Raw genomic sequence first — 27,883 nt, forward strand, 5'->3', positions numbered from 1 at the left:
ATAACCCTGGGCACCGGGGGAGCCGTTTGATGGGCGTTAGTTTCATTTCGAAGCTCCTCGGTTTGTGACAGAGGTCACCACAGGTCAAGCGAGGGTCGTTGCCCTCTCCAAATCGGGACTTCTTCCCGACCACAAGCAAGAGATAGACGAACCGAAAATCGTGACCGTAGTTTGTTCAGAAAACGACATATCAAAACCGGTCGTTCCGCTGCAGTCGTATAAAAAGCCGCTAGGGGGCCCATAATCTAACCGCTTCTCCCCTTTGCCAAGCCCTACCAACATACCAAATATCATCAAGATCCACCCACGGCTTCTCGAGTTATGCTGTTCAAAACCCGACTGATACTCTTTAAGCATATGCCCCGTTTTCTGTCGACATTCTCCACCAAAGTACAAAAAACGGGGCGCATGATAAAAAGATCACCATCTTCTCACCAACCTCTGCTTGGAGAGTACCGACAGACGCACCCGAAAACGTAACCTTCTCGGCGGAGGTAACGAGCGTGGGAGAATTGTTGACCTATCATAATGTCACTGCGTAACAACAAAGGGTTTACCTTGACGCAAACCGAACAATAATCCTAGCCTGAAAGCTACCACCCCGTCCCAATGTTAGTCGGTACTACGATAGATAAATACCTGTTGTATACGTAGTTGCTGTAAAATTATCAACTTGTAACATATAAAGGCATACGTCATATGACTTCAATATGTCTTGGGAGCGGATGTAGTTGTGTCTAAGTATGCCATAAGATAAATCATGCTTTTGATAAATGACAGATAAATGATGATTTTTGATCTAATTTCTGGGACCCTGGACAAAAGACTTGTATTGACATACACTTTAAGCGATATTTAATGAAAAATCTCTGTAGATAAAATGTTACTTTTTTCGTATCCTTGTATTGGTCGGTTTTTGAACTTGAGTACATGTTACTACGAAATGTGTGGCTCCTACAACAAAGAAATTAATGTAATTATCAACAAAAGTAACCATGATGGTGAAATTAACCTATGACTGTTTTCACAAGCACTGTCAGTCCAATCAAATTGGCAGAGATGTACAAAAATGTAGCCTCCTTCGAAGACTTCTTGGATCGTCGGCGTTTATTCTTTAGGGGATGAGGAGCGCTGATTCGCAGTTTTCAACATTGGTTATAAGGTTCTCTAATCTCGGGAGATAGTTCTTAAACGCGGCGGCGAAACTGTCTCTCCCTCCCAACATTTGACAACGTTAGCCTAAGTTGAAAATCACGAGTAAAAAGGTAAACACTACCGATCCAAGACGTCTGCGAAGGAGGCTCGTATAGGTGAGCGTATCAAATTGAGGATGGCCACTGGGTTCCCCCCAGGCGTTCTCCCAATCATTAGTCTTCCACGTTTCGTTTTATACCATTTTGCCGAGGGGCGAAACGAACCAAACAAAGCCTTCATTTCGTTCACCATCAGGCGTGGGAAAGTTTGGTGCCGTCCTTCGGGAACAATCGATAGAAAACACCTTTTGACACCTGAAGGCTCAACCATTTTCACCTTTCCCCTTTTCTCTATTGAAGGGCAATCATAAAGAAAAGTATTTAAGAGAAGAGTACACATTCAGAAGCATGTATGCCATTTTATGCCAACCTGTCATATGCATTAAATGCATCTGAAGATACGTCGATGGAGGTTAGACATCCAGGTAAGATACGCCAAATATCAGTTATTTTGTCCAATAGTAGTTCGTGGTTTAAAACCCTGCTGATCGACAAATCTTGCTCAGTGTCATTGACGAAAAGTAGTGAATGCTACTTGAAACGTCTGACCGTTTCCAAAATCATATCCAGTTGCTTGATTAACTGTTATTTGGCGCATCTGAAGATGGATTTTAAAAGCATTAATTGGTCATGTGCAGGACTAAGCAATGTCTTTTTCTACCCTCCCTACATCTCCAAACAAATCTAGTAGCACCAGAAAGTCAGATTCTTGTTCTTTGCATATACGGCAATGTAATGTTACTTACAACCACCCAACAAAGGCTTACAAGAACATCTATTATAAAAAAGAACTAAACCTCGCTGAAATTCGAAAGAGAGACTGATTTGTTATTCATGATTAAATAAAGGCACATACAGACAAACAAACAAAGTTTTCATTTCGATTTATCTTTATTTTCATACAAGCAATATATCTGTACAAGAACAAATACACTTTATGGCACATACACTCTCAGTATTCACAAATGCAGTCCTCATTTTCAAACCAACAGTAAGCATATAAATAATACATAATCAAGTACACGTACTCGCAAGATACAACTTTACAAGTTTACAAATCTAAGAAAGTCCACATACAAGCTCAAGTTTATCATGCCACTGTACAAAATCGTATAAGAACGAGCGGGTATAAAGTGACAGCAAGTCTTTCTTCTTCTTTATATCAATAACCTTCCACATAACTTTTAGTACCTTAACACTGATCAGCACGATTTTACACATAAAAGTTGATGAAGACATTTTTATGTACATGATTTTAGCACCAGAGCAGTGTCTTCTTCTCTTTACAGTTTTTCACTGTCGTCTAGGAGATAGTTGTACATAATAAAGGGTTTCGACTATTGACATACGAGTGAAGAGAAAGCGAATTTTACATTGTTTTAAGAGTCAAAAACAATTTCCTTACCAATAATCCAATTTTGTATGGAACTCGATGAAGGAATGTGGATTAAGATGTTGAAGAAATAAAAGATTATTCCTTTTTTGGCACAAAGACAACACTTTTCACAACTAAATTTCTAAGGCTGGTATCTCAAAGGGCTGGAACAATGGCAAAATAATGTAAGCGACCACCAAAAAGTGGTTAAAACCGCCAGGTGCTTCTAGTACAGATTTGAGTGTAGTCACAAAGAAGCTCTGAAATGCTACTTTGGCAACTTCCCCTATGATATTGTGTATTTAACCTCCTTGATGATACTAACATTACAAACTTTAAGAACTTCAACTTGGAGGTTACAAATTGTAACAGTCACAAAAAAACTGCAAAATATCTTCCCGTATGTACATCTTGAAAATTACAAAACTCTGGCATGTTGAATTTGTGATTCTTGTGGTCCAACAAAATACTGAAAATCCCAAAGTTAGAAAGTGTTTCACGGCTTGTACTCAAAATTATTTGACACCAATCACCGGAGCAAAATGCTAACGCCAACATGAAATAAACATTTCCACACAGCAATTCCAAGAGAGAATTCATCAAAGTTCACAACAATTTCAACTGAAACAATTCAACGTCACCATCATACCCTATCCCATTAATACTCTAAGATCTGTACAAAATAATAAATAATATTTGTCTTTATAATATGGCACATAGTTTTCCATCATATTCTTCTTCAATTTTCAGTTCTTTACACAGGAGGAATTCTTTTTTTCAATTTCTGAAACACAAAATCTCACATTGTCCAGGCTCCCTTTCTGATCAAAGTATGTTTAACATGTCAGTGTGGTATAATCTCCAAGCAGATGTAAGGATTCAGCTCAGTCTCAGTGTTTTAAACATGTTTTTGTAAAGTTTAGTACATCTTTCTTGTAGTGTACCATGGTCAATACTGACCGACGGAGGCCATATATGATATGAACTTTTTAACTCTTCACTGGCACCTAAAACACTGCACAGATCCTTACATCTGCTTGGTTTGGTAACATGTACTCAAATAATTTCACCAGGGTACATAATTCCGCCAACCTGAAAAGATATGTCCAAACAGATCCAACCCAACGCCCCCCATTATAACGCACTGACATGCATACCTGGGGGTGCTGCACTAGAGATCTCTGAAACCCACTGTGTTTCAAAGTGGTGGATTTATATAACCCGGCAGATTGATGTTGATGGAAGTTACCTTTTTTCCTCAACTGCTCCCAAACAACATTTTTCGACAATTTGTAACTTTCCACATTCTGAGCAAAACCAGTTACAGTTGGCCAGAAAGTTAGCCACTGCTCCAATCATCTCACCAGTGGTAACAAACACAAACAGTCGTCTACCCCAGACTTTGTTTCTGGACAGCCCAGTCGGATAATCAGCATTTCCTGGCATGCTAACAGGCTTGGCACAGTAACATACATGCAGGCCACTGTGTTAAAACAACATACAGTCAACTTAATGTGCGTCAGGCCACACATATTTGTTGTCTTAGTTCTTGAACATTTTAAGTAAAACTTAGCAAGCGGTCAAGATGAAAACAGAAGGCTGGGAGGAAAAACTTGAATCTGACTTCACGTCCAATATTGTATATTCACTCCCTGAAACTCTTTGCATCAAGGTACAGCACTCAGACTCTGTTCTCAAGTTAACATTTTGATTTAACACTATTCTTTTAAAATGTGAGAACCAATAAATACAACTGGCATGGCCGTAGCCCATCTTCCCTTGCAGCTGAGTTTTCCCCGACGCTCTACGATCTTCTCGGCTCCAGTTTGTGGGAGAGCTGGGTCAGAGTTCGCTGGTTGTCGATCACGTTCAGGCTCCTGGAGCGGTGGGAAAAGACATTGTGGTCAGAGAGGTGCATGTGAAATAAGGAGTCCAGCGACATGAATACTAGTAGGTTATTGTGAAAGTTCATCTGTGTTGGTAGTTATCACAGTACAGAGCTAGAACTTTGTTCCAACACAAGTTGGGGTATCATTTTTTTACTGTCCTACTGCAAGTCTGACTGGACTCACTCATATACTCACTCATATACTCACTCATATACTCACTCATATACTCACTCATATACTCACTCATATACTCACTCATATACTCACTCATACTCACTCACTCACTCACTCACTCACTCACTCACACTCCATCCGTCTGTCCATCCGTCCATCCACCCACACACCCATCCATCCATCCATTCGTCCATCCAATTCTTAACTCACTCCTTCCCTCTCTCACTCCCCCCCTGCACTGCTCACACGTGTGTGTCCAGGCCCACGTGAACACCTGACACACGCCAATCCTCTGTCAACTGACACACGAGGGGTTAACTCAGATTAAGGTTAATCCAGGATTATCTGACATACAACCAGCACAAGTGTGACCTTGTCTATATCTCAAACTGAAGCAAATCCAAACACTAACTCTTAGTCACCTGCCTGTTTCCTCAATGTGTTTCCTTGGTATGCTACTTTTGTAGTTTGTATGTTCGTTACTTGTATCACATGTAATATCTATGTTTCACTTTATGTTTGTGCATGGTTATTAATTGTTGTCATGTTACAATTAGTCTACGGGCATGAATTTGCAATAACCTTTCATTATAAAGGCAAACTGTCCATAGTGACCCCTCAAGGGACTTGAAAAAGAAAAGTCACAGTGGCCAATATCAACATACATAAATATATATGGCTTAAACACCTGCAAGTAATTCATACTTTGAGAGATGACCATAAACATTCACTGATCTGTTCTATGTGTGCTAATGTGGTTTTAACGTTCTAACTGTTGCGTAACCACATTGACAAGACCAACTGTTTACTGTGACTTTTTTTTCAAGTCCCTTGAGGGGTCACTATAGACAGTTTGGCTTTATAATGAAATCAGCTTGGCTAAATACGCCATCTGTAGCGAAGCCACATTGCCCTACTAGCTAGTGAAAAAGTGACATACTTGAGTTCGACAAGAAAGAAGATGAAAGTACTAAGGAGTATATTGTCTTAAGTAGATTATGTAATGCGCAGATGTCAAGCAAACCGTGACTAATTCTTCTGATGTAACGCACCCGGGGCAAGGGGTCACTACAGGTCGTTTGGAGTCTAGCGCGGGAGTGTCCGGGAATAGTTTCAGCGGGTTCGGCGGATATGCCTGTGGCACGGTGGCCTTGTGGCTAGGGCTGATGCTGACTCAAATCCCAAATCCCTGACAGGTCCTGATATTGTGCGCTTGGGAAAAGCAGTTTACACCAATTTTCTCACCTAAGTTTGAATCCCCGATAGGTTCCGATGTTGTTCCCTTGGGAAAGGCACATTAAGCTAATTTCCTCACTCGACTCAGGTGAAAATGAGTACCTAGTTTCGGCTCGGGACATAACTCGGATAGGTCCCTTGTTTGAGGTGAGCCACACCTCGTGCATGTTAAAGAACCCACCACACTTATCGAAAAGAGTAAAGTTCCACCCCTGTGTGAGTACATCAAATAAATCTGTCCAGATATGCAGTTTGTACTGTTCAGTACAAACCTGGAGTGTTACGCCATGAGGTGGTTTACAGGGTACGCAATACAAACAATTAAACAAGTTTCAATCACATAATGATAGAGAACACACAGCCTAAGAATAATATCAAAAAAGTTACTGTTACATATTATTCAATTTAGCATTTCAGCTGCACTATATTAAAACAAATCATTACATTTTTACAATATACACCTTATAAACTAATTACCAGAAAACAAATCTACAAGAGATATGCTCGTAGCATTTTTGAAAAAAAAGTTCCGTTAACCAAGAAATTAAATTGGTGTGGCCTGGGAGCCGTGTTTGTCTAACAATGAAACGTGGTCTTTGTGGGGGTGAATTGTTGTAAACAGCAGCGGCTGGACGCATCGCCTGCGGGGAAAGTCCCAACAGGTATTACAATCACCTGTCTGGCAGGTAAGGGGGCGGGGCTTCTGACAGACAGGTGTAACCGTGCGGAAATCGGACTACAGAGGGGGCCGATGCGTTAGTGCCTGTGCACACCAATTTCGTCACATTTTCTGGCCTTTTTTCCATGTAAACAATCAACTAGTTACAAATAGTTTACCAAGTTTCATACTAACACTTCTAGTAACAGTCAATAACTTGATTAATATGCTGAGAAAAGCCTTCGGTCACATAACAGATCTGTTTTTATATTTCCATCAGTACAAACTGGAATCTACACACCAGATTATAGTTCTCAATATAATCATATGCAGTTGTAAACTTTTTTTCTTTGTGTGACCTGCACATTGAGACTTAAACCAATGAGGCAAATATGCACAATAAAGTTCTTCATAATAATACATAACTGTATATCAGACTTTGCTGTGCTTGAAACAATGGCGCTCGCAGCTGGTGTTATGACACACAAAGTGGCCGATAGTCACGGAAGGCTACACATCCTAACCACCCCCCGCTGACACAAAGGGAAAGTATCCCCAGCTGACGGATAGCTGGATAAATGGCTGAACCTCTAACAGGAGGGGAAGACAATGGGATAATGGGGGGTTGGATAAACCAGGGCGGTGCTGGACAGGCAGGGGGGCAGGTGTGATGGTTGGGTGTCCAAAATGTGGGGTGACATTAGTGGCCTTGCAGTTAGGAGGGTTGACTCAGAATCGTGGGTTTGAATACATGGCAGGTCCCAATCTGGGGCTCTTGAGAAACACCTACATGTTACAGTTAGGTAAGGTGCTACTCTCTTGTGCGGTCAAGTTGCCTTACATTGTACCAGTTACAACTGTCGCGCAATAAAGTTCTTCTTCTTATAAGTATTACATACTGGTAGTGGCCATGTGGTTACAATCCAGGGGTCCCGGGTTTGAACCTCAATGTGGTACCCTTGGAAAACACACACACACACACACACACACACACACACACACACACACACACACACACACACACACACACACACACACACACACACACACACACACACACACACACACACACACACACACACACACAAACACACACACACACACACACACACACACACACACACTCACTCACTCACTCACTCACTCAATTCACACCTACAGTATTTCGGATCCTTAATCAATTCAGATACTACTAACCAAGAGTACCTCCTAGCTTTAAGACGGATAGCTGGATAAATGGCTGAACCTCTAACAGGCGGGTGAGACAATGGGATAATGGGGGGTTGGGGCGTCCGAAATGTGGGGCGGGGAGGACGACTTTAGTGGCCTTGTGATTAGTGTGGTTGACGCAGAATCTGAAGGTTTTGGGTTGAATCCTAATAGCTGGTCCTAATTTTGGGCTCTTGGAAAATACCTAGTACATGTATTTCCTCACTCCACACAGGTAAAAACAAGTACGGAAAGTTGAGGGTGCCATGTATGACATTGGTGGCATTGATTGTGGTTAGGGTGGTTGACTCAGAATCTGACGGTCCTGGGTTTGAATCCCTAGCATGCCCCAACGTTGTGCCCTTGGGAAACACCTATTTCCTCAGTCGGTGAAAGCTAGGGATGTTATGTGGACGTCCCCTGTTTGACGACAGGCATTTGCATACCTCAAATGCGTTTAAGAACCCAACACATTTATCAAATCAAAAAGAATAGTGTCCCTTCCCATTGTGCGTGGATCAAACTTATCAGTCTGGCCTGACACAGCTTGTACTTGCCAAAGCGCAAAGTTGGTGTATTATGCCTTGAGGCAGTTTACCGGTTACGCCGTACAAACAAAGCCACAAGGACTCTTGTGACGCAACAGCTCGCACTAAACTGTGTATAATTACACATTGGGAAAAAATGGAAATTTTCACCTTCATCGGTTAAGACATCCTTTGTTTATGATGACTCATTTTGCGTCAAACCATTTCGTGTCCTTAGCAGCTTAAGGACAGCTGTCATGTCTTCAAAAATCGCTCATCTTTTACATTGTGTTTGAGCTGACGTTTACACTTAAACTGTGTATAATTTGTTCACTGTGACTCATTGTACGTCAAAGCATTTTGTGTCCTTAACAGATAAGAAACAGTTTAAGGATAGCTGTCACGATTTCAATGATCGCTCATCTTTCCTATTGTGTTTAAGCTGACTTTATTATTATCAATTACATGTTACAAAGGCTATTTTGTGTCCTTAAGTAAACTATGAGAAAACAGTTTAAGGACATTTCAAAATCACTCGTCCTTTGTATTGTGCTAGATCATCTGAAAAATTTGGTTACAAAGCAGGCATACTATCACCATCTACTTAGCACACTCTGTCGTTACACACACACAGAACATACAGACGGACACACACACACACACTCAAACACACACACACACACACACACACTCACACATACATTCACAAATGCATGCACACACACACATAACGCACAAAGAGAAAGACACACACACACACACACATGCATGTGCACACACACAAAAAAACACTCACTCACACACACACACACACAGATACCACACATACACACTCTGACCAAGCCAAAAGCAGTACTAGCAAACAAACATCTATCTAATTATCTAATATATGATATCAAATGTTTAAAGTACTATACAGTCCCATGCAACTGTGACAAGTTCTTTTTCAGGTGACCAGTCTTACAAACAGTATTAAACTTAAACCCAAAAGTGTCTTACGGTACCTGACATAGTTCCTGACCTCTTGGATGTTCTTCACGACTGGTGGGGGGTCGAAATCTGGAAAAAAGACAGGCATGATTTATGGTGTGAAGACTTTGTGGTCTCACTTCCCACGAAGAAGTCTTTTCAAACGATGACAGTTCATATAATAAAGATGAATGGTCTAACAAATCAAAGAAATGATACCTTTTGATGTTAAAATCATCTTTTGGCTAGGATTATTGTGATTTATGTACCAAATGTCAAATAAGGAAAAAGAACTTAAGGGAAAACCCTAATGAAAGTGGAAGCTATATGCATTAAAAGCAACTGCAAGTGTCCATTTATGTGTCAATATATCTTTGTTAATGTTAGTTTAATTGTTTTCTTGTGTGATGGCGGCGCTAACTGTGCGTCTTCTGAATTTTTATCATTTACGTTTGCTTAACTTTCTCCCTGCTGCCTAACTCTGTAACCAATAGAGAATTGGGTGCCAAATGGCTACTTCAGTGTGCTAAAGGTTATAAAAAAACCCTGAGAGGCACTGCTGGTGGGCAGGGGCGTCAATGTCCAAGGTTGACAACTAAGTTTCAGTAAGTCTGATTATCTCACTTCCTACACAGACTAATCCCACAATCTCTGTCAATATACACATGCGGGCTCCAGCCTTGAATACCATCAAGACAGCTAGCTTGATAAGGCTACATATACATGGTCAATCTGTGAACAAAAAAAAATCAAAGCCCCAAGCTCAGATTTCTTCTTAAAATGTTTGCCTAATTGACAGACAATCTCCACATGCGGGCTCCAGCCTTGAATACTAGCTGGTGTGTTACGCCTAATGGCAGTTATACCGGCTACTAGTATATAGATACAGATAACAGATCTATACAGCAAGCTGGGCAAGTCTTTAGTCAATCTTTGAACAAAAGGAATTATTAGAGGCAAAATTTTCCTCATTAACGATTTGCTTACTCAACGGTCAGTTTACACATACGGGCTTCAACCTTGAATTTAACGTACAAGAAAGTTGGAAAACATGTCCGACTGAGGCCGACCCTGGGATCCAACCCCCACCCATGGATTCATTTGATCCATATGGCTAAGTCACAGGCTGCGTTTCCACTAGTGCCATGATGACATGTACGTGACAACCTTGGATATGCCGAGAACTGCTACATTTATATACAAACAAGCACCAAGGTTATTTGTAATACCTACATGTAAGTGCTCAAGCCAGGTATTTGCTTGCCCTTGCTCCTCTATTTTGCTGCTGTTAAAAATCAATTAAAACACAGAGCTGCACAAAGAAATTTGACAAAAACGCATAAAACATCCAGATGGCAACCTTTCAAAACAAGTCCTGACAGATGTTCACCTTTCTAGCACTTCATTACACTGCTAGGAAGACTGGGAAACTCTGATTCAAACCCTGTCCCTACTACTAGACCCTGTCCTTGTGTGCACTTGTCCTGAAAACAATCCGAGGACAAATCAGGAGTTATCTTTTGAACCGAGGGGCGCCAACACAGCCATTTGGTGGCTTAAATGTTTTTCTAATGAATCCTGTTCTTTGTTTGCACATGACGTTATAGTTGATTAAGCAATAATTATTTCAAGACAACCATCTTGAATGACATTGATTGGGAACACTCGATCCTCCAAGTCTCGTGTAACGCCATGTGACAGTGGTGTTAAGGGTGCACCTATTTGATCTGTAAGTCGGCTTTTGAATTTTAAGACAAAATGTAGTGCCTTGTCACTAGCACTGAACAAGCCACCAAGGCTTAACAATGAAGAAACAACCTAATAGATTAATTTTAATGTAAGTTCCACACAGTTTTAGAGAGTGAACGTACAGTCACAGTCAAGTTTTCCTCCCAGCAATTTAATGCTGTTCTTTTCCTAGACTTTTGCTTGCTATATTTTATTGCCTCACTGTCTCCAACATTCCATGTTTTATCACTTCCCCCAGTGGGATATATCACTTTCTCTATTGTCTTTTCATTTTTTTTACAATGCTGCTTCATAAATCAATAATGCTTACAAAAGGTGACAAGCAATTATCACATTTGAAACAACAGCCATTCAAAGCCCCACTCACCATAAATGAATTAGTTGGAGTGACAAATGTAACACAGAACAGTGAGCAATGTATGTAAGATTTCATTTGCATGATTGGTTAGACTTTACTAACTTTTAATAATAGTCTAAGTCAATTCTACTTACTGAAAGGTTCACTGCCACATTGTCTGATGGTCCTTATAGTAGAAGAGATCATGTGCTGGAAAAATGAAATTACATATTTAAGTTCTACTAATTGCAACAGTTTAAAATTTAACTGTGACTAAAGCAAAATCACATCTTAGCAAGAACAAAGCATGAAATGATGAAATATAAAACGTAAAACCTGATAAAACTGCAACAAATTTTTCAATTTGCTGTCAAACTCACCATTTTTTCAAAGTTGACAAGACCGTCATAGTACGTCTTATTGCCTTCATGGGTGAAAGTCATATCTGGAAGGTAAATATTGTGTTTAGTAGATTCATTAATTCTAAGCAGCTCAACATTTCAAGGACTTTCTTTATGTCGATTTGGATAAGCAAAACATTGAAACTCAAAAAACATTACCATCCAGTGATTTATCAACCAGATGAAACCATCACGAAAGCGATATCACTAGTTGTACTTAGCACACGAATCACTAGATGGCTCTTCTATGTACTAAAAAAAGGTAAAGCAGTCATCCTCATTTGAGGTGAAGCGTGATGCTTTTTCAAGTAGCTAGTGGTAGTGCAATGCAGCTTGGCTACGGCTCACGTTTTTGGCCAAGCACACCGGGTCACCCCTACTCTTCTTGATAAGCGTGTTGGGTTCTTTTACGTGCAGAGGTTTGACGCTTCAGGCTTAAGCCTATAGTGTGCTATAATAGTATTTCATTATGCAATGTATAACATAAGTGATTACATAGATGTACTCACCTTTCATCAGTAGTGGTATAAACGGAATGATAGGCGGCTGTAGTTTGCTCATTGCTAGTCTGTACACACGGTGGTTTCTGGACGGATCCTGTTAACAAAAATTAAAGATAAAAAATACAATCATGACATTTTATAAAATTATGTTTGAAGATTGTCAAAGGTTAACCATTGCAAAAAGTTTTTGAATTGTCAGACTTTGTAAAACTTACCATGAAGCTTTCAAACTCTGCAAACATTCTCTTGAACTTATTGGGTAGTCTCTGGAAAAATAAGACAATACACTTTTGAGATCAATGCTATTTGTTGGACTGCAAATGGTCATTGATTCAAAAAGAGAAACATGTGAAACATTGGAGAACAGCAAATAGTCATAAACCTATAGTAAGACAATGCCCCAACCTAAGACAATGTTATAGCTCGTATTGCTGTCCATGTCAAAATTCCATTGTAGTGTCCAGTCTTTATCAGCAGGGCAAGCCCTTTTGTAATAGCAACAGGCTAGTTGGGCAGCCCTGGCTGTGTGTGCTGAACAGCCAAACCAATAAATATAGAAATAGACTGTCTAGTAGGTGAAGTAAACTTGACAACCTCTGAAAGATATTTGAAAAAAAAACAAAAACAGAGATGCAAAGTATGTTTAAGTATTTCAACTCATGAAGAAAGTTTGTTTTCGCACCTCCCATGTCTGCGAGAGCCGGCTGACTGCGATGTTCCCCAGACCCATGATAATGGCGAAGAAAGCATTCAGGTTTTGGTACTCCTTACAGCTGTGGAGCACAGAAAAGACAAGAAGTGTTAGAAAAACAGACATGACAGGACAGAAACATTTACTTCAACATCATCGAAAAGAAATAGACCACAATTTAGACCACAAATTTGCTTATAACTACCAGTTCGTTTAGTAGCCTGGGTGCCTCTAGCTATAGCTCAATATTTTCGCTTGCTGGCTAATGCAACTATCCACCTGTCCAACTCTTGCACTTTGCACACAAATCACTAGGTGGCTCTCTTACACACAACCATGCTTACTACGCAGCTATCTTCTTGATGAATTTCCTGAATAGCTGCACTATGCAACTATCCACCTGTCCAACTCAACTGCCTCTTGCACTTTGCACACAAATCACCAGGTGGCTCTCCTGTACTTACTATGCAGCTATCTTGATGAACTTCCTGAGCAGGTGCACCAACTTGCCTTCGACACATGCACTTTGCACACAAATCACTAGGTCGCGCTCCTACATAGCCGCACTTACTATGCAGCTATCTTGATGAACTTCCTGAGCAGCTGCACCCGCTTGCCGACCTGCGGCGTAAGGCACATCTCCGCCACCACCCAGAACTGGACCTCGTTGAAACGGCGCAGCAAAAGGTCAAGGTTCGACGTAATCTTCCCGAACTTGTGACGCCCGAAAATGTGGTAGATGAGTTCGTTCTGTGAGAGGAGAAAAAAACAGATTTGAAAATTCATCATCGTAACTGATAATTATTCTACATTTATTCTTTAGTCTGTAAAACATCAGTCTGACAAAGTGAAAAGGTGTTCAGAAGTTAGCATGTTAGAGGTTTTTAATGAAACGTGAAGACGGTCATACAATTGTGTAAAGCGTGGTCCAGTTCCAAACAGTTCTTTTGGTTTTCAGATAATTTGATGATTTTTTACGCTACTTTGTCATGTTGGCACCTTTGGCTTTGGTAGACAATGGCTCTATACTAATACATGATTGGATGTATTTTCAACTGTAATTGTGCAAACAGCTTTACAGGCTTTGACATGAATCACATACAATACAGTTTATATAAACAGACTTACTTCATGGACACAGTTGAAGAGTTCCCAGTCGTACAGAGTCATCTGGTACGCCATCTCTCTGGAGCTCATCAGTTCTATTGTGGCACACGTGCTCTGCTTGGGTCCCTCCTGTTCAGGGAGGGGCGTCTGCGGGTGACAAGAGTTAGGCAGAAAAAGTCAGACGTGCCACCGATGTTGTGCCCTTGGGAAAGACACTTTCCTCAATCCACCCAGGTGTAAATATGGGCCCCTGACTTCGGTTAGGGAGGTAAAAGGCGGTGGAAGGAGAGGGATGGGATCTGCCCTTCTATACCGTGCCCTAGACACCATGGATAACAGCCCAATGCCCCTACAACATCAAAAAGTGTTCAGCACCAGGGATGGATGTGTGAATGTTTGTTCAGCACAAGGGACAGAGATGAGTGTGTGAATATTGTTCAGCACCAGGGACAGGGATGTGTGTGTGTGTGTGAATGTTGTTCAGCACCAGGGACAGGGATGTGTGTGTGTGTGTGAATGTTGTTCAGCACCAGGGACAGGGATGTGTGTGTGTGTGTGAATGTTGTTCAGCACCAGGGACACGGATGTGTGTGTGTGTGTGTGTGAATGCTGTTCAGCACCAGGGACAGGGATGGATGTGCGAATGTTGTTCAGCACCAGGGACAGGGATGGGTGTGTGTGAATGTTGTTCAGTACCAGGGACAGGGATGGATGTGTGTGTGTGTGTGAATGTTGTTCAGCACCAGGGACAGGGATGGGCGTGGGAATGTTGCTCAGTACCAGGGACAGGGATGTGTGTGTGTGTGTGAATGCTGTTCAGCACCAGGGACAGGGATGTGTGTGTGTGTGTGTGAATGTTGTTCAGCACCAGGGACAGGGATGTGTGTGTGAATGTTGTTCAGTACCAGGGACAGGGTTGGGTGTGCGAATGTTGTTCAACACCAGGGACAGGGCTGTGTGTGTGTGTGTGAGTGAATGTTGTTCAGCACCAGGGACAGGGATGTGTGTGTATGTGTGAATGTTGTTCAGCACCAGGGACAGGGATGGGTGTGTATGTGTGAATGTTGTTCAGCACCAGGGACAGGGATGGGTGTGTGAATGGTGCTCAGTACCCCGCCATTACACCACAAGTCAAGTCAAGTCAAAGTTTGATGCCACAAGTTTCTATTAGTTGGTAGTGAAACACAGCTTTGCCACGGCTTGACGTATAGACTGAGGTTTAATACCTGAAGCTTCCCTGTACACAGGACTCCATGCAGACCTTAACACTGTTCAACCAAACAATTAATACCCACTGGACAATGGTCGATATTGTGTCGACCTTTCAGAGTAAACATTTCCAGAAACCATGGTTGGAATGTCTTCATCCAGTCCTGGTATAATCTTGTTTTTGTTTTATTCACATTGTGCAAGATCTCAGCTTTCCAAAAATGTATAGTTTTACCTAGCTAGCGTTACTGTAAAGCAAGCATAAGTCCCAAATCGGTTTGAAGGTCATTGTGGCTTGAAATTAGAACTTTGCTACAGTAACTACGCACTTGACATCTATCCCGTCTTATATGTGTTAACTTAAACAGCGATACATGTCAAACTCCTGGCGTTATTTAAAGCTTCAGCGCACTTGGTTTCATATGGGTTCTTTCACAATGTTATCCCTAACGTCAGCCCTTAACACTGTACAATCAAACAATTCATACCCACCACCAGGGCAGGGCAATCTAACCTGGTGTTCAAATCTACTGTCAAACAGCTGGGAGGATTACTGAAAAGGTCAGAGCTTTTCCACCTCTCGTGTTGGACAGGGGGAACGCAAAGCCTTAAGAAGGTTGAACCCATTATCTCAAGCGTTATAAAGAGAGCTGCTTAAGACTTTCAATCTCTCGATGCGGCAAGGTCTTGATCAGTTTGTCATTTCTGTCGAGTGTCTAGTTTCTGCTGAAATACAGTTCCATTTCTAAGACAATCCAGGCCATATCAATTTACATGTATTTCCTTGGGTCTCAGACATTTGCGTTCGTTCAGACCCTTGTAGTGCCTAGTGGCACATAGCTCTGCAAGTTTTCTTGGTCTTTCAGTAGCAGGGTATACAATATTGTATTTTTACAGACAGGTTGTGAGGGGTTGTCACGGGTTGTAAAATACAATACTGTATTTTTACAGACAGGGGTTGATAGCCATCCCAGTTCTGAGCTTGAATCCCCCTGACATGCCACCAATGTTGTGCCCTTGGGAAAGGCACAGTGCACGATTTTTCTCACTCCACCCAAGTGTAAAATTGGGTACCTGACTTTAGTTGGGGATGTAAAAGGAGTTGGAATGTGAGGGATGGGATCCACCGTCCAATACCGTGCCCTAGACACAGTGGATAACAGCCTTTCCGGCCTCTCCGGCCTCAAAAAAGCTATGGACTACCTTTACCTTGCAGAGATTATTTTTTTAAATCTGGGCACCAACAGACCACACTGGTCTGGTTTTACAAAAGAATGAATATTGGCTGCAACACTCACCAATGAATCGAGATGTTCCCTGGGCGCGATGAAGAGTCTGCCGTTGAGACTGAGTCCCGTTGTCACGGAGACGTCTGACTCCTTCAACACAACTCTTTCTACAGGGAAAAAATGAGCTGTCATTTGGAACACAAAAAATGTAATACATGATACAGCTTTTAAGCTTAAAAGCCTTTAATGTTGATTGGTAACAAATCAATTTTGGTAATCACCAACCCTGTCAAACTACAAACTATTGTGTTTTCTGTGTATTTTCAAATTCAGAACATTATGTGCACCTGAATCACTGGTATGAACTGCCCCTAACAAACATGCCAACTTTGCAATCAAGCAATTTATAAATTATTGCTAGGAAGAATTATAACCTAATTCAGTTGACTACACAGAGCTTGAGTCAAGCTTTGTCTTTGCCGAAACACACTAACTTTCACTAATTGCTATTTAGAATTGATAATTAACCTCCAGTTAACTTGCCATCACAAACAGTGATTAATTATTGCTAGTTAACAACCATAACCATTAACTAACCTCCCGTCGACTTGACCTCACAGATCACCAGGTCCTCCCCCAGACAGAGTTTCTCCACTGTGCTCTCTACCGTCTCTTCTTTAATCATTACTAGTTAATAACCAGTATCATTAACTAGTACTAGTTAATAACCAGATTGACTAACTAACCTCCTGTTGACTTGACCTCACAGAGCACCAGGTCCTCCCCCAGACAGAGCTTCTCCGTTGTGCTCTGTACCGTCTCTTCTTTAATCATTACTAGTTGATAACCAGTATCATTAACTAGTACTAGTTAATAGCCAGAATGACTAACTAACCTCCTGTTGACTTGACCTCACAGAGCACCAGGTCCTCCCCCAGACATAGCTCCTCCACTGTGCTCTGTACCGTATCCTCTTTAATCATTACTAGTTAATAACCAAAATCATTAACTAGTACTAGTTAATAATCAGAATCATTAACTAACCTCCTGTTGACTTGACCTCACAGAGCACCAGGTCCTCCCCCAGACAGAGCTTCTCGGCGGTGCTCTGTACGGTTTCCTCGGCTGTGGCTGAGATGGCCAGTCTCAGTGTGCTGTATGTGTGATCAGCAAAGTACACCTTAAAGATATCTGGAACATAGAAAAGAATTTGTTAAAATTGCTGAAAATTCTAACCAAGACTGACTATATCAAAGACAAAGCTTAATTCAAAGTCTTCATTGAATTGACATCCCAATGTATAGTACAACTTAAAGATATCTGGAACATGGATGAGAAAACAGTTTGTTAAAATGGTTCAACATCAAAACAATGACTGAGTAAGAGACACAACTTTCCCCATGGCAACTGTAATTGATTGTCCTAACAGGTGGAGAAAAATGAACTAAATTCAGATTTTTCAATGCAAAGTACACCTATACAAAATTATGCAAAGAATAAGAGAAAGATTAAGAGAAAAAGAACATCTATAAAAAATGTTTGAAAATAATCACCCCTTTATACAGTCACTGCCCAAGAAACAACTTTGTTTTGGTCATGTAGAATGGTTATCAGTAAATTGTAAGAGGTCTGAACTGAATTCCGCTATTTCGTAAGGTTTTGGCTACGGATTTTCCAATTCAATAATGATTTTAGCATGGAGTCCCTTTGATCAGGTTAAAAATATACTATGATCCATGTTGTCGACTCCAGTTATATTCTCCAGGTACTCTACATTGAAGTACAGTTGTATTCATCTATTTTAGTCAATGCATAAACTTGTTGCCTACTTTCGTCGGAAGGTTTTATTCTTCTCCTGCGTGTTTGTTTTTCCTCGGACAGCTCCTTGGGAAGTCTGCGCAACGTTCCGGAGATGGAGGCACGGGACTGAGAAACAAAAACAACACGTTTAATTTTCTTCATAAGCTCTAGCTACGCTGACGCCTGTAATCAGCTCTGCAACAATTGGATACGAGGCGGGAACAGCTGTGCCTCCGCTTTGGGAGAAAACTGCTGAACAACACGTCCTTGAGAGGTCTGTTCCCTCAATCCAGAGGACAGATTAGTAACCGCCACACAAGACATTGTAACGAACTCGACACAGTCAGAACTAGGACTGAAAGACTTAGAAACAGCTCAGTATACCGTACATCGTAAGACTGCTGAACAAGGACAACAAACCTTAACGTACTGTAAAAACTGCCCAAGCTTAGTTTGATCCGCTAAGAATGTGTAAAACTTTTAATTCGTGAATTTAGTAGAAGAATCCTTTTTATATTGTAACAATGATGTGCCATCAACAGTGTGTAATAATGTAGTTTTTAACTTGTCTTTAAAGGTGTAAAGAGGCAGACCAATTCAGGGTCCCTGTATGGGACCTTGCCACCCTGTCACTGTTGTATATGTGAATAAAAACCATCATTATTATTATCATTATTATAAAATGTACAGAATCTATCAGAAAATTCCTTGCTGTGCAAAGATGGAGGCACTAGCTGGATTGAGGCATGAGATTCTTAACAAACAAAATAGTCAATGTGACACACTCAAAATACGTCATGAGATTTCTCGATTCTATGAGAAAATGGCATGTTATACTACCATCTTAAAGTTTGAATATTTTCATTAGGTTAATGGTTCACAGGATGTTTGACTTTTCTTAGACAAAACCAAGTTCTTCTTTCCTGCCAATGTTTTGGTAGTCTATTCATTATGTTCCTGCTACAAAAATGTTGGCAGGTAAGAAGTTAATCATGTCCAATATCTTTCGTACATGTACTATACTGTCAAAAGAACATCCAGCAAACTAGTAACTTAATATCAAAAAGGAGTTGAATGTATTGAAAGTTGGAAGTGTGTAAAAAATCTCCACATGCACGATGCTTACCCTTACTTTCCTGAGAGTGGACACAGGTTTGGCATCACCATTTGAGTTGTCTCTACAGGCAAGAAACAGGATCATGATACATTAACATAATATATACATGAAGTCCAACAAGGATAAGCTTTACTTTTTTATTTGCTTTAGGCCACACCAATCTAATTTCTTGGTCAATGGAATTTTTTTTAAATGCTAGATTGGAAAATCAACATGAAAACAGAATCTCAGAGGAAAGTTTGTACTTTGGTGCATACAATGTCAGGGAGTTAACAGGGTCAGGTGCAAGTTTTCACCCCAGCCTTCTGTTTTCATGATTTTTTTTGTTGCAAAATTTAAAAAAAAATCTGTTAACCAAGAAATTAAATTTGTGTGGCCTAAAGGTTATTAGAAATCCCATAGCCCCTGTATAGACTGTATTACTGCATGTCCAGGGCAGTGGCATCCCTTTCTTTTCACCAGTTGTAACCTCCCTTGAGTAACGCTAGCTTCTACTAGTACTTACTTTCATCTGAATCAAGTAAAGGGTACAAAATCGGATCCTGCTAGGATTCGAACCCAGGACCTCTAAATCCTGAGTTCGGCAGCCTTACTGCTTGGCTACCAATGATACCTTTTTGTCTGGCCAATGATTCATGCATTAGATTCATACCACAAAAAAGAGAGCACATGCAACCTTCAGAAAACAGAATGGTCATGCATTAGCCAGAAAACAGAATGGTCATGCATTAGCCAGAAAACAGAATGGTCATGCATTAGCCAGAAAACAGAATGGTCATGCATTAGCCAGAAAACAGAATGGTCATGCATTAGCCATGCACTGCAAATGTTTTTTGAACTATGAGAACCAACAAATAAAATTGGCGTGGCCTTACATGTACAGAGAAAAGCGACAACATCCCCAGCGACATGCAAGAAGTTCTGAATCCGAGTTGAACTGCAATTTCCAACACAAAAAATTAGATGTACCCTAATTTTCAACTGATCAGCTTTGTCAAGGAAGGAGCAATCCACTGCTTTTGAATTATGTGACATCACGTTATGCAGATAGAAAACGAGACTCAGTGAGCAGTGGATCATAAGATGCAGAAAGTCTATGGCGCCCCCCGTCTCTGTTGAGGGATGGTTGTAGAGCCATGATGTAGATGGCCTCTTTTATTCCTCTTGCAAATTGCACTCATGATCCAATGCACTCACCAAGTCACATATTCTATCGGCAAAATGTGACGTCACAGACGCAGTGCAGGACTCATTCCTTGACAAAGACTGGAGCTGATCAGTAAAAATCTGGGTAAATAAAATTTTTTTGTCTTGGCAAACGCACTTCATCTTTGATTCAGAATGGCTTCTATAACGCAAGTGAAGACATGCAAGAAGAAGTGCGCAGCTTAACGTACCTCCACCCTATAGTAGGAACCAGTATGGAGGAGGGAGTGAGGGACAGGAACACAGGAAGGTCGCCGTCTGGCCTACGTCGTAACAAGCAACACAAAAAGGGTGCGTTCACAAACGAGTGATTCTGCAATCATCTGGTGCATTTCGTACAGCCATTGTATCAAGCTTGCGTGACAGTGAAAAGTGTAACACAGTCCAACCTGTCTGTAATGACCACTCAAGGGAAAATGGGTATAATTGACAGGTTGTCACTGTAAACATTTGCATATATGGTTAATTTGCATACATGGGATCGATTTGCATACTTGGGATTTGGCCATTAATTCCCATCTGATTCTGAGGTCTTGATGAAACAACAGATGGTCAAGAGAAACTCCACCATTCTTTACCTTCTGCACAAGACATAGAGTTGCCTACCACAAGACAATTAAGCACACTTAGACACTTTAAGACACCTTGTGAGGAGCTGCATCTCAAGGAGGTACTCACTCTGGCATGCTGCTCATGAGTTTCTCCAAGGCGGCTAGATCTTCCTTCAGCTCCGGCCACGTCTGGCAGTCTTCTGATACAGCTAAACACAGTTCCTTTAAGAAACAGTCAAGACATCGTTGTAAATGCAAGAATCTTTGACGTACAATCTAGTTAACGAATATTGTAATTGATAGAAAAGCTAACTGTAGGTCCTGTGCCAAAAATGGAACATCATGGAGAGAGATGTCTAAAGCCGACAAGTCCTTCCACAAATGAAGCAACTTCTGCTGCAGTACCAAGGTCAGCCACAAGGAGGTCCAAAATTGACATCGACCTCTGCGTCAACAACACAGACCCACATACCAAATGCAATCCATCTATAGTAAAAGATTCTTAAGCTTTTTCACACACACGCGAACACACACACACACACACGTACACACTAACTAACACACACACACACAAACACACACACATACATGTACACACTCACACTCACACACAACCCAAAAATTATACCTCCATTTTTCACAGAGGTAATAGCCATAGGCTAGTTGGGCAGCCTTGGCTGTATGTCCTGAACATGCAAACCAATAAATAGAAAAATAAAAAATAGACGTACCTCCAGGAAGGCTTTGATGGTTTTGCTCTCGATGAAGGCGTCCCCGACGATCCGGCTCCACTGCTGGACCATGTGTAGAACTCTCTTCTTGTTGGCCAGCGCGTAGTCCACCAGTTCCTGGTCAGGACCCGTCCGAACCTCCGCATGATAGGTGAGACCAGTCAAGGACAAACTGGCTATCAAGTTTTGATACACAATTCTATTTCTTGATTCTCTAATTTTAAGAAACAATGCCAAATTGAATTTTTTATTTTAAAACAGAGTCTAAGGACTGTACCTTAGTACAAACAGTTTCAGGGAGTGATATGCATGTAGTAAGATGCAAGTTTTCCTCCCAGCCTTCTGTTTTCTTCTTGACTGCTTGCTAAGCTCCCTGGGTGGAGTGAGGAACGTCATGCTTTTCCAAAGGACACAACATCTACCTGGGATTGCCAGGAATTGACAGATGAAACATTGAAATGTACAGATGTGGGCAAAAAGTTTTGCGGTGGTTTTAAGTTTGCGCTGAAGAGTTTACCGCGAACATAAAACCACCGAAAACATTTCTGCATTTACAGTACTATAGATATATATATCAAGTAATTTTCTGCCTTCACAAACAGTTGAGAAAACAAAACTGTCAGTCACTTTTCACCGACATCTTTCAAAGGCATTTAGTACAAAGGAACTCCAGCTAAATTACATAATGAGCGTTGAAATTGCGTTGTAGCTATCAACTAAAAATCACTTCATCTATAATGATAAATTTTAACTACAGGTTGAAGCAAACAATCATTTCTTGTAATCACTTTGCAGCTGTCAAAAATTCACTTCATATCATGATGAATTTTAACTACAGAAGTACACAATTATCTCTTAGGTTTCTCCTAGCAGGTGTCATACAATCTCTCACAGCTAAGGGAGTGATTGGGCCCCAACCTCAGCCATTGGAAGGGCTGCTGGAAGCACGATTTAGAGGCTCTCTATTCCTTTACTCCCTTAAGCCTCCCTCTCACTGGACCTGTGATGCGTTTGCGACCTCACTGTGTCTTAGATTGAATTGGAGTTAGCCTTGACTTTATAATGGGAACATCATGCAAAACGTACAAGTACGACTAAAAAGACAACAAATCACACAAAGCTTAAAAGATTCGATTTTTATCGATAAAATTTGTTTAGTGCGGTATCAAATTGCCCGGTCGCAGCGAGGTCGTCAATGCATCGTGGGTCCAGTGAGAGGGGGGCTTTACTTACATATAATTGTTAACAGGGTAGCTAATGTGCCTTAAAAGGATATTAAGCCATGAGCGCCGGACACAGCTGGTTACACGGCATGAAGACGCTGTGAGTCAGGAGGAAGTCCTCCATGAAGGTGTCGGCTGAAAAACACACAAGTTTCACGATTAACGACAATTCCCTGAATAAAAAAGACTCTTTTTACACAACCAAGAGATTTATTCCACTGACGTTTTGGTGACCATCTGTCACCTTCTTCAGGGCAATTCTGACTGGTTCACATAGCAATGCAGCACAGGTGTTGCTGTTTATGCATATTAATGAGATGCAAACCCAAAGGCAAAGCATTTACATAATAATATTATGTACAATCACAGGATCACATCACTATGCGGTCCCAAACATACAGAAGTGTAACACATACACAACTATTGATCAAAGTTGGTGGAATAAATTTCTTGGTTGTGTAAAAAGAGTCTTTTTCATTCAGTGACTTACCAACCTGATGAAACTATTCAAGGAAACAACAATTCCCGTTTTATACGGAATTGCTCTTCAAATAAAGAGGATTATATCACTTACTGAGAGGAATGTCAACATGTGGAAATTGAAATTGACTAGAGTCTGGCAAATGATATAGGCTACCCAGTACTAATACTAAACAATTCAAACTTACATTTTGAAATTTCAGCTTTAACATATAAGGAAAATAAAGATGCATCTATGAGCTTAATTCAACTAAAATTGTAAGATATTGACATGAAATATATCTTACTGGTTTGTAAAGTACAAGTCTAAATGTGGAATATTCAAATTTTTTACACATAGGCAGCATGAAATATTGTATTATACTGAAGCAAAATTTTGAGTGACAGGATAAGGTCTCTCACCGGTGACTGTGGGTTCGTCATTCCACCTGCTGTCCACACGGGTCTCTAATAGGTGTTCCAACATCTTCTCTGGCGTTCCCGCCATCACCGAGTATCTATGGAAATGGAAGAAAAATTTGAAGTGGACTGTATTCAGTCTAATACATTTTGATATTCTCAAGCCTATCATGTAACAATTAGGCCTGGCCGAATTACATCCTAATTTCTCTGTGTTCACAGACAAAAACAAACAAACTTATAACTCTCGTCTTAACATCACAGAACCCACACATTACAGAAAAACTGGAAACCTTCGTCTTTCACTGTCTTCGAAAAAGAAGTCAAACCCAATAAGTTAAGATTTACAGTCAGCATTTATACTAGTCAGAGTAGACACATGTTATACTGTTTTACATCATTTATGTTACTTGCAATTTCATGTTACTTGCAATTTGCCAACAGGGCAAGAATTTACAATAAACTCATTATCATTATCAATCTTAAAACATTGGCAGGACAAGGGTTAAGATTTGCCCAATAGGTCCTACCTGAAGTGGGTGTGTTCATCGCTGTCGATGTGGTTGTTGGCCGGAATCTTCTCCAGAACCAACACGTCCTGTCCATGCTCCTTCAGCCTTACCGTGTTAGCCTCCACATCCTACAGGACAGAACAAGAAATCAAACATCTTAAACCTCTGGGAAATATTAAGAATTTGGGTTAGCCTCTACACCCTACAGAACATACATGTAACAAGTACTGTCAATTCATTTATTATTTCTATAAATCAAATTCATTGTTACTGTCAATTCATTTATTACTGTCAATACATTTATTATTTCTATCAATCAGATCAGTGACCTGTGAATCAGTCGCCAATCCCTAAAGATCATGCAATGACCGGGTGCATTACTACCAAAAATGTTCTTTGGAGCTCGCAGACTCATCAGTTGATCGATCTACGTGCTGTGTGACAGGCGCTTTAAAGAGATTAATTTTACCATAGATTTCGTTAACCAGTATATCTAGCCTTTGCCCTGCTGCCTTACTCTGTAACTGACAGGAAATTGGGTTCCAAACGGCTACTTCGGAGTGCTAAAGGCACTACGCAAGCCAACAATCACTCAAGCAACTGGGTAAAATCTGGAAACGGTCAGACCTTTCAGACAGCATCTTCGTCTTTCACAAGTTACTAAAGGACAAGCTGGAATATACCAGGTTGTTTGGCCTATTTCTTGTTATGTAACGGGGATTTAAGAGATTAATTTTACTATAGACACCATTCACCATTAATCTAACCTCCTGACCTACGTAACAGTTGTTTGACTCACTCTGAGTATCCTGTTGAAGTCGTCTTTATCCACGCGGAGAAACTGACAGTTGTCTTCCCGTAGCACGATAGACGCCGCCCTCGGCGCGTCGTTCACCAGCGCGAGCTTTCCAAAGTCATCCCCTTCATGTAGCGTACACACGACGCCCTGCATCACAGGTGGGAAAATATAAACATGTCGGTTTCTGACGCAGTTTTTTCGGGGCTACAGACAATTAGCGTGGACATTTGCATGTGGTATGTATGCATGCGTATGGCTGGCCTACATAAAAAATAGAACAAAATGCAAAATTACATTTTCTCGCAGGAATTTTTCCTGTCATAAATGTGTGACAGAAATATATATATAATAGATTCTTTTGTACAGTGATTTTTATCTGAAAAAAAGGCAACACAAAATCTAGGGGCCAAAATAATGGTTTTCAGCACACAAAATCAACCGGTATATTACTTCAAGCTTTGAGTGAACTGAGACAAAAACAGGACCTGAAACAATGGCTGTTATTACTCTACTAATAAATCTAAAACAAAGCAAGACAACAGAATTAACAGATATTATTTACAACATTGTTTACCACCCACCTTGGCTATACAATCTTTGCCAGACAATATCGTGAGGAGCATGTTTAAAATACCACCTCCACATGTGTAGTCATACCCAACAACTGCCGGCTAGCCTGAAAGCATGCTGTGTTCTACACCAGGCATTCCCTATAGGTTAAACCCTACAACAAAGGACCGGTGGATTTTTGTTCAACTCAGGGGACAGCCCACGTGTTTTAGTCTTACTTGAAGAACAAAGCGCTATGTCTTTATCCAATCCACGTGTACTTTACCAATTGAAGATTAAGGTCACACATGTTTCAAAGGCTAATTACTGACATTCTTTTGTTTTAATGCTTCACGTGGGAGTGTCTAATTCTATGTACAAAACAAATTTGTGGTGGAAACCACTGAAGTAGAGCCGATACTCCCAGGTTGCCAGGGCTAAAAGGGTTCTAACAGGGCATGTAATTGGGCATGTGGCCGCGTCAATCACAGAGACTAGGGGCGCCCTCCACACAATGGTGGCAATCTGTACACCAGTTAATTAGCCGCAACGGGTGGCAGGGATTTTTGGCACCACCTCGTGGGGCGTGACCAGTTTGTCAAGCAATTTTTTTTTTCACCAAACATTTAGGTAATCAATGTAGAATATTTGCTAACAATATTTTGCTGAGAATATTCTAGAGAGCGAAATCTTTTTTTTTTAACATTTAAAGGCACTTTTTAGCATGCTTGCATCATTGATTGATATTTCCAGCATTTATTCACAGCACAAAAACAATCTGAACCAATGGCACCTTATATTTGGGTGGTACTAATGAATACAAGCCAGCCTAGTGTGAACAAGAATCAACGCTTTTCTTCGTATGACCGACCGTTCACTACTCTGCATGCCAAACATCCATATTTTTTGCACTTTTATTCATTTGGAAAATCACCAACTTTCACATTTCAAGAACAATTCTACTGGAAAAACGTTTTTTAGGTATGCTAAGTACACATGTTGATAACTTTTTAGGGGTAAGCCATGTGTAACTCTGAAACTGCCACTGTTTACAAAACCTAAAAGAAGAAAAATCATCTTTCTGTTCTCACCTTTCCGTAGATGACGACGTTGACTGAACCCTTCAGGATGATGTACCACGAGGTTCCCTCATCTCCCTGGTTAAACACTGCAAACAAATATGAAAAATGTTTAATTGTGGAAACTATGATTTCACAAAGGGAAAACCAGATACAACCTAAGAAATGGTACACTAATTCTGGTTTCTTTCACTGTAACTTTATGTTCACTGTTTTCACGGTCACCTCTGTACCGTGAACTTATCATCGTCGTGAAAAACTCGTTGCAATCATTTATGATTCCTTCATACTGTAAATCACTTGCCGCCACCGTGAAAATGTCCATTGTCCTTACACCGTGAAATTTTGCTACCATTAAGATAAAGTGAATTACAGTAACCCATAGAACAGAGGCACCGGGCAGTCTGCCGTCAAGCCACAACATCCATGTGTAAGCATGTTAAACCCTTGTAAGACTGGGAACAACAGACGATAAACTGGATACTGGTTAAGTGTGGAACAAAGCTAGAACAAATGAATTAAGTCCAACATCTACAATGCCCTTCACAAATGTACGTAGCATTTTCAGAATATGCAAAGAGAAAGTAAATTTCTCACCAATATGATCATCATAACAAGAACATTTCTCCAATATTACCTGACAGTGTATTTCATAGATCTTATCCAAAAAGACAATATCCAGAAATTCCACAAACAAAGAAATACCTCGAGTGCAGTGCGACACTGCCATGCCAGACATCTTCATCTACCTCACTACCGAAGCTCCGAAAACGACTTGTCTTATAAATCCTTACGATCAAGCATTCATTGCAACTCCTGCCCCCAGGGTCTTCTTATAGATGTATAAATACAATAGCTATCATGTTATAAGTGCTTGTGGGTACATGTATACGCACATAGCGCCATAGCAACTTTCGAGCG

At 40.7% G+C, this 27,883-nt stretch overlaps 1 protein-coding gene across 4 annotated transcripts in view; it reads right to left on the minus strand.

The window, feature by feature from the left end:
• Nucleotides 1–2,125: 2,125 nt before the first annotated feature.
• Nucleotides 2,126–27,883, minus strand: part of LOC136446923 (rap guanine nucleotide exchange factor 4-like) — a 99,407-nt gene continuing 73,649 nt past the window's right edge. For 2 of the 4 annotated variants that reach the window (XM_066445576.1, XM_066445579.1), the window contains 21 exons: nucleotides 26,975–27,051; nucleotides 25,335–25,481; nucleotides 24,554–24,663; nucleotides 24,027–24,121; nucleotides 23,198–23,279; nucleotides 21,922–22,072; nucleotides 21,318–21,412; nucleotides 20,831–20,902; nucleotides 19,443–19,494; nucleotides 18,346–18,442; nucleotides 17,561–17,707; nucleotides 16,586–16,683; nucleotides 14,100–14,225; nucleotides 13,543–13,721; nucleotides 12,963–13,053; nucleotides 12,496–12,546; nucleotides 12,287–12,374; nucleotides 11,757–11,821; nucleotides 11,532–11,586; nucleotides 9,326–9,380; nucleotides 2,126–4,505 (listed from right to left, as the gene is read on the minus strand). In XM_066445576.1, coding sequence (XP_066301673.1) covers nucleotides 4,433–4,505; nucleotides 9,326–9,380; nucleotides 11,532–11,586; nucleotides 11,757–11,821; nucleotides 12,287–12,374; nucleotides 12,496–12,546; nucleotides 12,963–13,053; nucleotides 13,543–13,721; nucleotides 14,100–14,225; nucleotides 16,586–16,683; nucleotides 17,561–17,707; nucleotides 18,346–18,442; nucleotides 19,443–19,494; nucleotides 20,831–20,902; nucleotides 21,318–21,412; nucleotides 21,922–22,072; nucleotides 23,198–23,279; nucleotides 24,027–24,121; nucleotides 24,554–24,663; nucleotides 25,335–25,481; nucleotides 26,975–27,051 — 2,006 coding nt within the window. In that variant the 3' untranslated portion in view covers nucleotides 2,126–4,432. Of the gene's footprint in view, nucleotides 4,506–9,325; nucleotides 9,381–11,531; nucleotides 11,587–11,756; nucleotides 11,822–12,286; nucleotides 12,375–12,495; nucleotides 12,547–12,962; nucleotides 13,054–13,542; nucleotides 13,722–14,099; nucleotides 14,226–16,585; nucleotides 16,684–17,113; nucleotides 17,130–17,560; nucleotides 17,708–18,345; nucleotides 18,443–19,442; nucleotides 19,495–20,830; nucleotides 20,903–21,317; nucleotides 21,413–21,921; nucleotides 22,073–23,197; nucleotides 23,280–24,026; nucleotides 24,122–24,553; nucleotides 24,664–25,334; nucleotides 25,482–26,974; nucleotides 27,052–27,883 lie in introns of all 4 variants that reach the window. The other 2 variants (XM_066445577.1, XM_066445578.1) reach the window with 2 other exon arrangements.

This window comes from Branchiostoma lanceolatum, chromosome 13 (assembly GCF_035083965.1).
Source record: "Branchiostoma lanceolatum isolate klBraLanc5 chromosome 13, klBraLanc5.hap2, whole genome shotgun sequence".
NCBI classification, from domain to species: domain Eukaryota; kingdom Metazoa; phylum Chordata; class Leptocardii; order Amphioxiformes; family Branchiostomatidae; genus Branchiostoma; species Branchiostoma lanceolatum.